At 37.9% G+C, this 14906-nt stretch overlaps 2 protein-coding genes across 2 annotated transcripts in view; one reads left to right on the top strand and one right to left on the bottom strand.

The window, feature by feature from the left end:
- The window catches only part of IMP4 (IMP U3 small nucleolar ribonucleoprotein 4), a 267706-nt gene extending 256663 nt beyond the window's left edge, over nucleotides 1–11043 (bottom strand). The window contains exon 1 of the mRNA XM_044080730.1: nucleotides 10921–11043. Within this exon, the coding sequence (XP_043936665.1) occupies nucleotides 10921–10923 (3 nt within the window). The 5' untranslated portion in view covers nucleotides 10924–11043. The remainder of the gene's footprint in view (nucleotides 1–10920) is intronic.
- A 1137-nt stretch (nucleotides 11044–12180) lies between these two features.
- Nucleotides 12181–14906, top strand: part of LOC122809327 (haloacid dehalogenase-like hydrolase domain-containing 5) — a 599749-nt gene continuing 597023 nt past the window's right edge. Inside the window, exon 1 of the mRNA XM_044080729.1 lies at nucleotides 12181–12317. Within this exon, the coding sequence (XP_043936664.1) occupies nucleotides 12282–12317 (36 nt within the window). The 5' untranslated portion in view covers nucleotides 12181–12281. The remainder of the gene's footprint in view (nucleotides 12318–14906) is intronic.

The following is a 14906-nucleotide window of genomic DNA, read 5'->3' as shown; positions in this document are numbered from 1 at the left end:
ATGGACTCAGGAGTGTTCAAATAGAGACTTACAGCAGGGGTGGGCAATTCCAGAGCCACTAACACCAAAACAAGATCAAGGTGGGTGGGGACAAAGAAGAAGAAGAATACGTACAGATTACAGAGATATTAAATCAAAATGCAGACAAAAAATGAGAATAAACACTTATCTTTTCTCAATATCACAGCTGGCAGTAGGTCAAGCTCTCTGCAGCAGCCTGAGCAACAGGTATATCTGATTTAAAACACAGGACAGAAACCAAACAAACAATTTCACAAATCAAGTTTAGTACAGCCAAATGCACTTCCCTTGACAAAAGTGATGCAGGTCATACACTTCTCTATCCCATAGATGCAAACACAGGAGAAAAAAACATCACCTAGGACAGACACTCTTTAACCAGTTAGGATTTTACCTCTGAATTCTAAAGTGGTCATCACAGACAGTGATTATATCTGTTTAAACAAATTTTGTGCGTCACTAACACCTCCGCCAACAAAATAAACCATCAATGAACACTAGCCATATCCTGAATTATAGCCATCCTATAGGATACTACTTTAAAGGAAATGACACATGCTATGTCTACACCACATCATTTTAATATGCTGACCAACTTGCAACTTTCCAACTCTTGAAATATTTCACATTTTGCCTTATAAAAGCATCATCTATGTTGTACTTCCTATGCTAATGTTATTAACTTAGAGAAGAAAGAGGAAATATAACAAGCACCCTTCAGTGTTCAGCACTGAACTTCACTAGCAGTCAAGAGCTACAAGACAATGAAGAAGCAGAAATAAAAAACTCCAATGCTGCAATTCATTCCAAATGTTGCTTAACAAAAAGTATATCATCCAAGTCCTGTGGTAAACAATCACAACTCAATATTTTGTTTTACGTACGCATGTTTATAGATATATATTTATATATGAACCAGAAAGCACAATGCTGTAATGGATTTCTTTTCTTGCCATACAGGCACACTATAGGACTGCTTTGAATATACACAATAACTATGCACTGTGTCAAGGTTATGACACCTGCATTACATAAGTGCAATGCCTCAAAAATGAAGAGCAATAAAAATATTGACAGGACTTTAGTCATCCTGCTCAAATGTAAGAAGAATGTTGTGTAGGAATCACTGAATTCTGCAAAGTCCCCAGCAGCATCGCTGTCTACAGAACTGCCAACAGCTATAAGGCAACCCAGCACCTGTGCTCGCACGGTCATCAATGGGGGCTATAAGACACCAGTAGTGTTGGATCAGTATCGTGTCCTTACACTTTGGGAGAATGAAGTGTGGGACTCATTTCAGCACATGCTACACTGAAAATTATAATGGAGAATATGGACTCTGGTGTAACAAAAAATACATTTTAAAACATTTTCAGTGGTAAGATTTTACAAAAAACAGTAGTGAAGTGGACAATACTTCAAGAGAAAAGAAAATTTTGGCAGAATAAATTTAAGTGATTATCATCAGCACTTTTATTTCTGATGATATTGACTTACATGGCATTCATGGTACAACTGTCAAAGACACACCTACACACTCATACAAAATGAACACGCATGTACACAAAACAGTATGTGTATAGATACAGTCACATACCCACACACGTATATGTATAAAAATATAAATGCAAAAGACAAACCTTGAGGAGGTACGCAAAGTGGTGAAGAATACATCCATAAAACAAAACAAGCATAAAAAACACTAATGCAGCAGAGATAAAACTCAACTTTTTTACCAGTTTACTAAAAGTTATTTACTTATTTTATTTTATATTTGTTTACCGGGATAGTCTGACTGCATACATGTCCATTTTCAGTGGAGGCCTGGGGAGAAAAGCTCCAAAAAGACATTCAAATTTTTACATTTTTACAGTTTAAAACATAATAAAAGGATTTTCACACAGATGTAAACAAACAAAAACAGATACACAAACAAATTATTACATTTTTACTCAGATGGAAAATTCTAGACATTGTTTTTAAGAATGATAGGGTATTGAATGCCTAGTAGGCTAACCTGGTGGTAGATCCAAGGAGAGCATAGGATTTATAAGTTAAGAAACAATAAGGTGTAGGCAGGGTATTGAATGCCTAGTAGGCTAACCTGGTGGTAGATCCAAGGAGAGCATAGGATTTATAAGTTAAGAAACAATAAGGTGTAGGCAGAAGTCCTCCATGTGCACACGAGTGATGAAGAATGATAGGGTATTGAATGCCTAGTAGGCTAACCTGGTGGTAGATCCAAGGAGAGCATAGGATTTATAAGTTAAGAAACAATAAGGTGTAGGCAGAAGTCCTCCATGTGCACACGGTGATGAAGAATGATAGGGTATTGAATGCCTAGTAGGCTAACCTGGTGGTAGATCCAAGGAGAGCATAGGATTTATAAGTTAAGAAACAATAAGGTGTAGGCAGAAGTCCTCCATGTGCACACGAGTGATGAAGAATGATAGGGTATTGAATGCCTAGTAGGCTAACCTGGTGGTAGATCCAAGGAGAGCATAGGATTTATAAGTTAAGAAACAATAAGGTGTAGGCAGAAGTCCTCCATGTGCACACGAGTGATGGTTAGAGTTAGTCTGGATTAGGACAAGGACATAGCCATCGTTTTTTTAAAGTTCTGAATCAGACTTCTCTTGAATTGAGGTAGACAGAGTTCAGATGTAAGATTAGCAGGAAGAGAATTCCAAGTTTTGCCAACAGAGTTAGCAAATAGAGATTTAACGGCTGTGTTGTTGGATTTGAGAGTTTGAACTAATAGTCTTTCAGATGAATGAAGTGCGCTAAAGTTACTGTAGGAGGTGATCAGGTTTTTAAGCACAGGTGTATTACCTGGTTGATACAGGATCTTGTGTGCAACTATTAGTTGGTTAACCTGACGTAGGTTAGGCAGTTCAAGCCATCCTAGTAGATTTAGGTTATGACAGTGAGTTCTGTAGGCTGCACAGGTAGCAAATCTAACAATGTGACTGTAGCTGCTATAAAGTTTATTAAGGTCAGTTTTGCTGAAGTTTGTAAATAAATAGAGGGGAAGCATAGAGGAGAGTGGAGAGTAGATGTGTACGAGCAATTACAGTTCTGGCTAATGGCATTAGGAAGGGCTTGATCTTATATAATGAGCCATGTTTTTTTATTAACTGCTTTAATAGTTTTATCGATATGCAGATCAAACTTAAGGTTATCTATTATAACTCCTAACAGTTTGGTTGAGGAATCTGGGGAAATAATGGTGCCGTTGTTAGATTTTAATGTAAAGGTTATAGGGGAAGACCTGTGAGCGGGGGAGAAAAGCAGCAGTTTGGTTTTATTAGGATTTAACATGAGATGAAGGTTAAGGAACCAATTTTCAACTGTGTTAAAAAGTATTTTGGGATAGAATCTGCAACTCTGTAGATGAAGTGTCGGACCATACTAAAGTGGAGTCATCCGCATATTGAATGCATGTTGCATTTGGGATGACCTTCTACAAATCATTGATGAAAATAGTGAACCTAGTATGGAGCCTTGGGGTACTCAGAGGGTGATGGGTAAAAGGGTGGATAGTTTGCTCTGCCATAGGACAGCCTGTTGTCTACCACTGAGATATGACTGAAACCACTGGATGGCCTGGTCCTCTAGGGATATGGATTTCAAAGTGTTTATGAGTATTTGGTGGTTTAGCATATCAAAGGCTAGTATATGATTGTTTCGGTGTTGGTTAATGATGCTACAGGAGAGAAGAGTTGAGGTTGTACTATGGAATGGTCTAAAGCCATGTTGGGTGTTGGCTAGAAGATTATTATGGATAAGATAGTTCAGGAGTTGATTGTGGATGCATTTTTCCATAATTTTAGCCAAGGGTGACAGAATAGCTATGGGTCTACAGTTTGAAAGTTCAGTAGAGCTGCCCCCTTTATGGAGTGGGATCACATAGGATATCTTCCAGAGAGAGGGAATGGAAGCTTCAGTTGTAGTTCTATTGATCAGGATAGTAATGGGGTATGCTATGGCATCTGCAGCTTCTCCCTGCAGAATATCTACAAAAAGATCAGCCGACAGGGTGGTAGCCTTTAGTTTAAGTAATTTTTGAACCAAAGACGTGCAAACTGGCTTGAAGTTAAAGGGGAGCTGCGAGCAGGGTGTAGTGGCTGGAGAGGATTTGGGGGCAGGGTGGGGTACGTAGCAAGCCTGAGCACAGTGAGCAGAGTAGGGCCAAACCAGACCGCGAGATAGTAAGGGTCTGTGCATACTGCGTGAGTGCATTGGCGCTAAATGTAGGTTCTTTCTTACTTTCTATTAGGTTCCTCTCCTCCTTTTATAACAATTTGTCTAAAGAGTTGCATTTGTTACGTTTTACGGCTATGAGAGTAAATTTCACTGATATGCCCTAGTAAGACACTTAGCATTCAAGAGCACACACGTAAAGCATTAAGCTTTCCTGTAAAGTTTTTCACTGAGGTACTCTTTAATGGGTAGTAAGGGACTTTGTAAGCCAAATCAGGTAATAAAGGGGTTCTAAGATACTGACTGGAAGGGAGCTATTAGTGCTTCAGACCCAGTCCGGCTGTGTAAAATATAAAATGGTGCCTGCCACTGGTAATATTTATTAACTTTGGGATTGGCTTAAGGTAATAAACAGGGGAGGGGGAAACAAGAGTGTGGGCTGGGAGTTCTTTTTGTACTGCTGTTAATGAGCCAAGATCCCGGCAAAGACAAGTTTGTGTTCAAGAAAAAAATCAAAAATTGACCAAGAACTTCTGGGAAGCTGCAAGTCATTCCTTAACAATTTATCAGGTGGAAAAACAGCATAACCTTCTATCTGTAGGCTACCGTGCTCGCAGTTAAATTAAACACAGTATTTGATCAGTTGTGGATACTATTTGCTAACAGAAGGGAATAAGAGAGACATGGAAGATGAGTGAGTGAGTGTGAGTGTGTGTGTAGGGGGGGGGCTGCTTACAAGCCAAAGCAGAGTGATCTCCAGGGGATAATGAATATTAGCTCAAACAGGTAGACACATACACAAAGTTAACTTTAGCTGTTTGCATTTGCAGACAGTTCTGACCCAGACTGCGCTTTTCATACAACAGTGTATCCACTGGTCAGGTTAAAGACGTTATAGCAGCCGATTACTTAAGAGTCGTGTTAGGTCTAGAAAAGAGAGTACAAAGAGAAGTAAGCACTGTTGAGATGGTAAATATACATTATAAAGACTACAAAACAAATTGTGCAGAGGAAAATATGTCTTGAATCAACTACTAATACATGCAAATACTGAACCAACTGGACAACACATTAGTAAGAAGGGACCTCAGCTGACAGGTATGCAGTCAGATAAAAAAAAAAAAAAAAAAAAACTAAACAATGAAAACAATGGTAAACGCCTTCACTGATTAGGTCAGCTTTATCAGACCATAAAACAAACTACAAATAATTAAACGAAATACAAGATGCCGCGGTGGTACGGCGGTAGCGTTGTTACCCCACAGCAAGAGGTTCTCCCTTTCGATTCTTGGCTTGGCTTGAGAGTGCCTTCTGTGTGGAGTCTGCATGTCCTCCCCACGGTTGGGTAGCATTCGAAAGACATGCGTGCGTAAATGGGTGCGCCTTCGCTGAAGGTTGGGAATCGAGCTGGCACCTCAGCATTTCGTAAAAATCTACTGCAAAATCATTAGCGGACCGGAGTTCCGCTGTGGCGACCCCTTACCGGGAAAAAGGCGACAGACAGACATGTAAACCATTCAAATTCCACCAAAAAACTAATTACTTTCAGGTCATGTGTACCCTTCAGTTATGTATTCAGCAGAAAATACAAATACTGCTCAGGATAAAGCGTCCCCGTGAAGCAAAACAGAAAGTCCAATATATCCAAAACTCCAAGGGCACTAAACGACAATCGGAGCCAACCTCTCCACAGATACAACTTTATTTGAAGAACATAAAAAGATACAAATGGCCAGTAAGCGCTTTCACTTTATTATATATTCACTTCACCTAAACAGCCATCTAGCTTTGACGACTGGCCCTAAAGAAATTCCATTTAAACCTTTACACTTATCTGCTTGCAACTGCAGAATCCAGTGCAACTCTCGTCTCTATCTTATTAGAAATATCACCTAGCCTCAGATATTCAGGTATAATTTCAACTTCCATAAAACAAATTATGTTTACTACTGGTATCTACAATATGTTTAGCCAACAGGTTCTTCTCATCTACCTGTCTAATACATCTAACATGCTCTCTTACCCTTTCCATCAATGTTCTGGCTCACATCACGTCGAGTTAAAAAAAATACAATTCGGATATCAGGATTTCAAGAGATGCAACTCTTCAGCTTCAATTAACTTATTCACCTCTTCAACCAAACAGCTCAGTTCTGTCATCTAAAACCCCACTGGCTACAGGTTCAAAATGAAAAGTAATCTGAAGCAAAGCAAAATCAATACTTTTTAGATTCAGTCTGTTACAATGCTATCCAAAGCTACCTAACGGATGGTTCACAGTCAAGGGGGTTCCCCCAAGGGTCCATTCTTACCCCCAAGCCTTTCCTCCTTATATATCAAATTGCCTCTGGATGTTCCTCACCTCCCAATCTTAATCTATGCTGTTGACAGGGTACTATACCACTCAGACAAATCAGTAAATCAGATGGAGTAAGTTTAACTAAAACTGTTTTTGTAAATCTGGGAAGGATTTAATACATCAATTCATCTAAAATAAATACAGAACATGCTCTCCGGGACAAAAATTAGCAAAGCTATCTCCACACTACAAATCACTAACCATAATAATGCCACTACGGAAAACATTAACTCATTTTAATAGCTGGAGTCTAGCTGGATCCCTCTCTCAGTTTCTCCATTCATTTACACAATACAAGAAAAAAAAAAAATAAACTCACTGCTTATCTAGATTAACATAAATCTCCCGCATCTCAAACCCTACAATACTGCAATAGAAAAAAAATATATTTTACTATTTCAACTAGAATATGACCTTCCCTTAACAACAACAAATGCTTCACAACGAAATTATACTCTTTCAAACACTAACCAATAAAATATGCACATTCATCACACTCGCCAAAATTTCACAGAAAGCAAAACAGCTTCTTGTTAAACAAAAGGCAGATCGTCTTGGATCACAACTATTCTAATTCTACCAAACCATACTTTCTCGCCACTAACTTACAGATTCCCAAACTTATCTTAGAGACACTGAACATTGTGCATCCTCATTATAGGCCCTTAAAACTAAAGACCAATACACAATCCACTGCTTCTCTATAGGCCCCCACAATTTGGTAATACATACTAACATAACAAAGACAGATCCTATCATCCAAATGTACCTCCTGCAAATAGTAAAATGCTATTGCAATATCTCCAATCAGACCATAATGTCTCACTTACTGACATATTTACTATTAACCTAAAACTCCAAAGTATTGTTACAGTGCTCCAAAAACTCACAGGACTGTATTGTAGCAGTATCAGCCATCTATAATTCTCTGTTAAGGTATCCAATTTCTCTGCAACGTTATGTAACAATACATGTTTTATAAACCTGCCCATTTATCTCCGTTTCTGTAAGAGGGGCACATATAAATGTTTATCAATATATACTATCAAGGACTTTATAATTATATATATTTTACCTCTTGCAATACATCTTTATGTCAAACTAAAGCTTTCCCAAGCTAAGACTCATACTGGCCATTTGTAATTAGGGCTCTACCCCAGTTAACAAATTTAAATAAACAAACAAAGGCTGACCTTAACATGAACTGATTTGTAGACCACAAGGTACAATTTTCCACAAAAATGTGTGCCTCACACTATTGCTGCAGCTAAACTGTAAATGAAAAGGACAAACTGACTCATTCATCTACCAAATAAATTAATAAACTTTTTTTTTAACAGCTGAAAGCAAACTTCTGCTTTTAAACTGCATAAGTTATTTATCACTTAGCCTTTTCCCACCTTCACACACACGCTAATATAAGTAATATACATATATATTATATACATGATGTATTCCTTCCCAAGTAGGCATCCTCACTACTGCTTTTCCCTGCATTTGCCCATGTCTTTGTCAGCATTTAGCTTACAAATTGTAATGAGAGACTGTGCCCAATACTGAAAACATGATTTGGTTTAATCATGTTAACACATTACGGATAAGCAGACACTGGAAGCTTTACGTTATTTATAGTCAGTCCGCCAACAATTCCATTAAAGCTAGAACTATATCAAGGTTTTTATAGCTTTTTTTTTTTAGTTAACTACAACAGGTAAATAATAGCAGCTAATAAATTAAACTTAGCTGATGGAAACTACAAAATATCATTATAAGAAAGACTGGCAGTAGCAAATTAGAGTAAAATACAGCATGAAACTGCACTACAGCCATTATAATTAGAGAACAGCAACAAAATAAAGTCACAGCTCTCACTGAAACACATGATGAAATCCAAACTAAAGCCACCACTTGTTAAATTAGTATACAACTTTAATATTTTTGATCTACACTACTTCCTCCAACAGCAATTACCTACCATACACCAACTTTCAAATACATGGCATTACTAAGGGTTTTGCATCCAGGAAGAAAGAGGTAATTGTCTCCCTCCACTCTTCCCTCATTAGGCCAATCATAGAGTACAATACCCATTCGGCATCTACCTCACTAGACACCTGCAATAACTGCAGAGGCCACAAAAGTACCTCACAAAGAGAATCCTAGGCCTTAAACACTTGTCCTATATGGACACACACAAAAAACTCCAACTTTTGGCAGTCTCATATCACCTACTTAGAGGCGATCTCTGCTTGACTTACAAAGCCATGTCTGACCCAGCTCTGTTAAAAATGCTACATCTAAAGAAATCCCAATCCCTCCACACCACATGCTGCAGAGACCTCAACCTCATTACCAAAATCAACATAACAAGCTGAAGGGACAGGTTCATAACCCAGAGACTGACCATGCTATGGAATAGACTTCCCATACATGTCAAACAGAGCACTTCACTGGTCCTCTTCAACAGAAATCTTGATGAGTGGATGGGAAATAGAAAATTCACCCCGGGGATCACTCCAGTGGCTCTACTTTACAGAGACACTGAGATCTAAGGTTGGGTGGCATGATGCCAGGGTAATCCTATGGGCTAGGCTTGTAAAGGCTCCAGGGCCATTAGCCTAGTACACACCTATGAATCTAAGGCAAAGGAAATGCTTTACATCAAAAACATTTTTAAAAAGGGTCATACATGAAGTAACAAAGCAAATTCAAATCACCATACAACCCATTTTCTAAGTGCAATAATACCCGCCAAAGTGGGTGACCCAGCCTTTCAACAACCCAGAACATCATTTTAACATCCCACATGTTGGACATTATTGCCAAGTTAATGGGGGGGGATGTCTTCCAGATATACAGTTTCAAACACACTGTTTAGGTTTTACTGCTGATAACTGGTAACTTGTTATATACTTATCAATATTTTTATATAACTAATATGGTGATAACTATTACTTGATGTAAGTCATACTAAGAAACAGAGCAGAGATACAAGTAATTCTGTACTAGTAATCCTGAATTTGAACCTGGACCAATTTACTGCACCCAATTTAAATGTTCAGAAATATAAAGGATGGAAAACCAGCTCTAAAATTGAATGACTCCCAGAAGGCTTACAAAGCCAAAGGCATTCACATACCTTTCAATTGTACAGATTTTCACAGACTGTCCAGATTTTTTCCTCTTATTTTTGGTTTGTTTCTCATAAAACTGTGGTTTTCCCGCAAATCACTAGCAAATTTTTGAGGAGTGAAGTTAGAAGATAACAGATATTGAGATTCACACTTACTACCTTTCACAAAATTCAAGATAACGCAAAACATGTTATTCTATCAACTTTCCAAGTTGTATTACATATAGGTTTGTCCAGATTTATAACTCCAAGAAGTTGACAACTATGGGCATCAAGCAATGCTACTTAAATGACATCTGCGTATGTGCACAGCTAGCCCAACTACCATCCATATTCTTGTTCTGGATACCACCCTATTTCCAAATGAAGTTTTCACAAGTAATGTTGCACTTCACTTAACTTTATGTTGATACACACTAGTTACAGTTATACACTTTTACTTTAAAAAATGTATATTAATCCACATTATCGTGTTCTCTTAATGTCTCAGGTTAACAGAATAAACGTTTACATAAAACTCTTTTGCTTAATAGGAATACTGCACAATACTTACATATAATGAAAAAAATGAATGAATAGCAAACACACTTTACTGACCCATACCTCTCAATCTTCCATGTCCAACAATGTGGAACACTGAGTCACATAATGCAGAACAAAAGGACAAACTGTGGAACACTTGCTAACAACTTCAACTGGGAAGCCCACAGAATGGTTAACCCAAAGTGCGTTATCTTACACATATAAAAACGTTATTTTAATACATCAACATGATTTAGCACTAAATAACCACAGATATTACTTTAAAAATCCTAACAATCGTGCGACCGTCAGTGTCGAACAACGATGACAACACACAATACAAGACTCAAAATAAGCAACGTTTTTCATAATGAAATACACAAGCGCTTTTTGTATGACTATGACCTGTCAGATAAACCTCTTTAATACAAAACAGTTTGATATCTCACTTAACACAGAGAAGCAACGCAATCCCCAAAAGTTACGTAGCACTTTCATAATGATTTTATTTTGACTTCATGGAAACTCATTATATTTATTCTCAAAACTGTTTACAATAGTACAGTTGCATGCGATACATACACCAGACAGTTCAATACCACGATCAACCAACATACACACATTCTAAGAATATAAATATAATAACTCATACAACTTAAATCACAAACAAACAAAACATTACCATTTTAGCATATGTCTGAGAGCTACTTTAAACCTAAAACACGTGAAACTACAAACATAACAAAACGACGAACAACCATTGGTCGACCACGCTTTGCCAATAAACAAAGACAGTACTGAATTGTTACTTCCGGGGTGTTGTTCATGGCTTAATGACGTAAATGTTTACGTCTCGAGGTTTTGTCGGAAAATACGACAAATTATTTTAGCGCAGTTGTATAATTTGTGACTTCCTGTTAAATGTCCCCGAGTTTGACGTACACTTTATCGCTAATCCTCCTAAAATTGGCAATCTTTGGAGAAAACGTGGTGAATTATACTTGATAAATAGTGACAATTATTACAAATATATACGACCTTTACTTACAAAACGTATATTAATTCACACTTATCTTGTTCTGTCAGTGTCTGAAGTCGATAGTATTCCTGATTATTTCTGTATTTGTCACTAATTCTATTGAGACTTGTCTCTGATTAAACTTTGTCAGAAGGGTGTATTGTTCTAATTTTTTTCTGTCGATCCTTTCAGGTGTTGCTGTTTTTGTCTGGAGATGTGTGAGTTTATAGCAAAGTATTATTCTCCCCCTCTTATCCCCAGAATCAGGGACAAAGCTGAAATAGTAAGATAGTGTGAATTAACATCCATTTTCTGAAATAACAGAAGTTAACAGATCTTAAATGTCGTTGTTCAATCCATCCAGTACTTTTTCTCACAAAACTGACAGTTTTAGGTAAGACAGTTCAACATTTTTAGCCAAAATCAGGGACATCCCTGAAAACCTGGCAAAACTAATAGGTATGAATTATGCATGTTTTTACTGTTGTAGGCTTTTAATTATTCATAAAGTGCACATCTTAGTCTGTACGTCTGGAGCTTTATTACTATTTATGGCCATGTCCCTAGTTCTAAACACAAGAATTTGAGATCTATAATGGGGTACAGGGAAGCTGTGACTGCTCACGTTCTAGGTACCAGTTATTTCGAACGATTTCCTGGAAATGTTGTGTCTGTCGGCTTTTGCCTGTTAGGGGTCGCCACAGCGGAACTCCGGTCCGCTAATGAGCGGCAGTACATTTTTACGTGCCGAGTGGCCAGGCCAGCCCTGACGCACAACCTTCAACGAAGGTTCGCCCATTCACGCATGTCTCCACACAGAAGACGCTCTAGCTGAGAATCGCACAGGACAATATCTTACTGTGAGGCGACAACGATACCGCAGCACCACCACGGCAGTGAACAATTTCTTGGAAATGTAGATTTAAAAACATGCAAGCACACTAGTTTAATGTGGAAATTGCATGTTATTCTCAACAAGTGTTCAGTAATACCTCTTAATCTGTTAACCTAGTAGTGTGCACCATATGCTAAAGTTATGCACGATTAACAGCCAAAATGTGGTAAGTGCTACACCGTAGAAGTTTTGTACTTGACAAAGCCCAGATGACCTTGGTGTAAGAACACTCATGATCACTGAAGGGCTTGATGTAAAGGAGTGGTTGACACAAATTTATCCATGATGGGGAGGGGTTAGAGAAGTCTAGCCACAGGAACGACATATACCTCTCAACCTCTTAATGCAAGAAATCTGGACAAAGCCTAAAATAATGGGGGGACAAAGGCTCAGAAATAGGGATAGATTTTACAATATTGCTTTTATAAACATAAAAAGCTGCTACAATAACAGGACTTGTGTTGGGATGTATTTTCTGAAGGATATAAAGTTTGAAACTCAAAATATATGTCATTATTTCGTCATTATTTAGTGACTTAAATTCTGTGTAATTTGCCAAAAAACATAGATTTTATGAGGAACAGAATATTTGAGGCAAAATTCTGAACATTCTGTGAAAATCTGTACAGCTGAGATGTATGCCCAGAAGTGTGCTTATATACTAAGGGATTCACAGCCAGTAAGTGTACTAGCACTTTTTAACTCTTTTTTAAATGTACATACTTCCTAACCTTGTTTGATAACAGCCCCAATCTTCTGTATTTGCCTTTCTTTTTGCACCTTCTTGCATCAGTAAATAAGAGGAACATATGGTCCAGCAGGGAACTGGGACATCAAGGCTGCAAAGTGGAAAACAAAAATATCATGCATAATAATAAATGGCTAATGAAGCAAACAGTCAATATATGGAGTACTCTTATTTTGAAAACATTGAATAATGTGTTAATTTCATGGTACATGGATATCTGTTTTCTATAATAAGCCATTTATTCTGAGGTGCCTGCTGTGTTTTGTTTCGCTATGTTGTGGTATTAACATTAAGAGGTAGTTATCTTTAACAAATTTCCAAGCCACGCTCATTCATAAAGCAATTTTTGTAATTGCTAGTTCATGGGATTGTAGGAATTACAGGCAAACTGAGTCTTAAGACAATTTATATCTTGCACGTACCCACTCTTAGACTGAATCTCCTTTCTCTCTCTCTCTCTTTCTCTCTGTCTATCTCACTCTTCAAGTACTAGACCAGTCAAGTCTGGGGCGAATTTGTGACTACCCATCCATTCATCCCATTCTTGTTTGAAAGTAGATGATGTACCACACTGCTTAATTTGCAGTAAAGAGTCTATTCCAGAGGTGGGTGCTGTGTAATGAACCTGTCTATTCACCTGGTTTTATTTATCTGCTGGTAAAGATTTAGATCCCTTGTTTTGGTATTTGTTGAACTATTTTATTTGTGGCAGTATTAAGGATCCAGGAAAAAGTGTTACCTAATGGTTTGGAAGGCAAGGTGTAGATCTCCTCTCAGTAGTCTACAGTAACAGTGCTTCCATTTTTTTCTGGTAGCTTTGGGTTTTTAAGCCTGTGATTTTCTTTGTTAGGAACCCCTTGGGGTCTTCCTAGTTGTTTTATATGCACGGTACATCCCAAAGGAGGTAGTGTAGTCAGTTATTGGCATAATCAACGCTAAATATAATGGGACAATGACCTCTTTGGATGTGGAAGATACTCCTTCGTCAATCAGCTGTGCCAAGTAGGATGTCCTGATTACTGTTGTAATATGACGATCAAAGGAGAGGGAATTGTTAGCCCAAGTGCCATTGTCTCTAATTTTGGAGTGGAGTATTGTCTTTGTCATGTGTTGGGGGCAGGGCTAGTTTACCAAATGCAACAGTAGTTTTGCATTTAATTTAAGCTCATTGTTAGCACACCAGGTGTTTACAAGTTTAAATTCTTGTTAAAGGGAATGCGTATCAGAGGGTGCCTTGACAGTGACTCACACTTTAAAGTCATCTGCAAGCTAGTATAGCCGGAGTTCTTGGTTGGTGATCAGAAAAGCAAATGATGAACAAAAAGGTCCCAGCTCAGAGCCCTGCAGGGCATCACAGGTTACTTGTATACTCATTGAAGAGGCACCTGCTACCTGCAGCATATAGATTCTTTCTATTAACCAATTCACTGTCCATCTAACTGCATAAGGAACTATTTGTAATGCATTGAGCTTACTAGCTATGCTAACATGGGGTTCAGTGTCATAAAGCTTGCCTAGGTCAAGGTATACCATGTTTACAGCATGACCACTGTCAACAGCTCATGTTACTCTATCAAAAAAGTTAGATTCATTACTCAGGATCTACCCTTGATAAAGCCAAGGTGCTGTAGGTTTAGCCTAATGAGATTTGCAACATTGTAGTTAATAGGGTCAGTTATAAATCAAATAGTTTATGTGCATTAGAGATAAGTGGGCTTTGGTTGGTCATTTCCAAGGTGAAGTTGGCAGTGATTTTCTTAGCTAGTATACTGACAATGCCTGTTAGGTCAGAGTCGGTGTTTCCATTTTTAGTAAGTTCTGAGCAACGCTGAGTGTTACTTCATTTCAAGTTCATGGGCTGCCTTAGTCATTTCTAATTTCTTTTTTAAGTGTTTAGTATATTTCGTAATGTTATTCCTTATTCAAGGGTTCTTAGATCTACTGTATAATTTAAGGATTTTTTTCCTTTATTGTACAATTTACTTATGTTGGTGGACCACTAGAGTT

The sequence above is a fragment of the Protopterus annectens genome, chromosome 8.part0, assembly GCF_019279795.1.
Source record: "Protopterus annectens isolate FY-2018-M chromosome 8.part0, PAN1.0, whole genome shotgun sequence".
Lineage (NCBI taxonomy): Eukaryota > Metazoa > Chordata > Ceratodontiformes > Protopteridae > Protopterus > Protopterus annectens.
Note: the sequence above shows the minus strand (reverse complement) of the source record. Positions and strands in the feature narration are given on the sequence as shown.